We start from the raw sequence: 1,270 nt of genomic DNA, 5'->3' as shown, positions 1-1,270 counted from the left end.
TGTAATTTCCATTTCTAATGGTGATCTTGCCACATCTGGCAGGAGACAATACAGTAATGCTGAAAAAACCTCTATGCAGTCCCGATAGTGTTCTTAAAGAACCTAAAAGCTGGGACCAGTAAAATCCAGAAATTCACTCTTGCCTTTAAGAACTTTTGAAAACTGTTTAAAAAAAAAAAATACCAACAAGGCAGGAACCTAAATTCTGAGACCAAATGTAAAAGTCAGATTTAGTGGTTCTCAGTGACAATGGGGGAATTTCCAAGAGGGGTGGGATGGGAAGGTCTAGGGTGGTCAGAGATGCTTTCTCTTGTTGGCTTTTATGTCTCACTGATTTTCATCTTCCACATCCTGCAGCGCTTCTTTATTCTGCTCTTCACCATCACCCTGCATGTCTGAAGTCCATAGTGTCAGATTATCACGTAACAACTGCATGATAAGTGTAGAGTCCTTATAGCTTTCTTCACTCAGCATGTCCAGTTCTGCAATTGCATCATCAAAAGCTGCTTTTGCCAACCTGCAGGCACGGTCAGGGGAATTAAGAATTTCATAGTAGAATACAGAAAAATTGAGAGCAAGACCTAAGCGAATGGGATGTGTTGGTGGAAGTTCTGTCATTGCAATATCACTAGCAGCTTTATAAGCCACTAGGCTGTTCTCCGCAGCCTCCTTCCTGTCATTCCCTGTGGCAAATTCAGCCAGATACCTGTGGTAGTTCCCTTTCATTTTATAATAGAAAACCTTGGACTCGCCAGTGTTAGCTGCTGGAATGAGGTTGTTGTCCAGTACATCCAGAATGTCACAACAGATTAACTTTAGCTCAGTCTCAACCATTTGCCAATATTCCCGAATCGTTTTTAGTTTGTCTTCTCCTCCCTTGTTTTCTTCTTTCTGTTCAATGCTGCTGATTATTCTCCAGGAAGCTCTTCTAGCTCCAATCACTTTTTTATATGCAACAGATAGGAGGTTTCTTTCTTCAACTGTCAACTCCACATCCATCCCTGCTGCTTTCTTCATTGACTCCACCATTTCGTCCTATTGCTCAGCCTGCTCGGCCAGCTTCGCCTGGTACACCAGATCCTCCCTATCATCCATAACGGCAGCGGCTACGGCCGGGTCTACACGACAGATGGAAGCGGATAGCGTCTCCGACTCTCAGCTTAAATGTATACTTTAAAAATAATTTTGAAGAGTTAAATACATTTTTAATTTGTACTTTACCAATCTTTCCTACCATCTGGAGGGCAATTTTGATTTTTTTTAAATTGTG

At 41.8% G+C, this 1,270-nt stretch overlaps 1 protein-coding gene across 1 annotated transcript; it reads right to left on the bottom strand.

Annotated features, from left to right (window-relative positions):
* Positions 1 to 253: 253 nt before the first annotated feature.
* On the bottom strand, positions 254 to 1,059 carry LOC128049733 (14-3-3 protein epsilon-like). Its single transcript, XM_052642046.1, has one exon. It carries the CDS (start codon positions 1,027 to 1,029, stop codon positions 328 to 330), a length of 702 nt encoding a protein of 233 aa, XP_052498006.1. The 5' UTR covers positions 1,030 to 1,059; the 3' UTR covers positions 254 to 327.
* Between the last annotated feature and the right edge of the window lie 211 nt (positions 1,060 to 1,270).

Source organism: Budorcas taxicolor, chromosome 6 (genome assembly GCF_023091745.1).
Source record: "Budorcas taxicolor isolate Tak-1 chromosome 6, Takin1.1, whole genome shotgun sequence".
NCBI classification, from domain to species: domain Eukaryota; kingdom Metazoa; phylum Chordata; class Mammalia; order Artiodactyla; family Bovidae; genus Budorcas; species Budorcas taxicolor.
This window is presented reverse-complemented; position numbering and strand designations above follow the sequence as displayed.

Bases quoted from the DNA above. Each gene is read 5' to 3' on its own strand.
- LOC128049733 (XM_052642046.1), bottom strand. From the start codon at position 1,029: ATGGTGGAGTCAATGAAGAAAGCAGCAGGGATGGATGTGGAGTTGACA.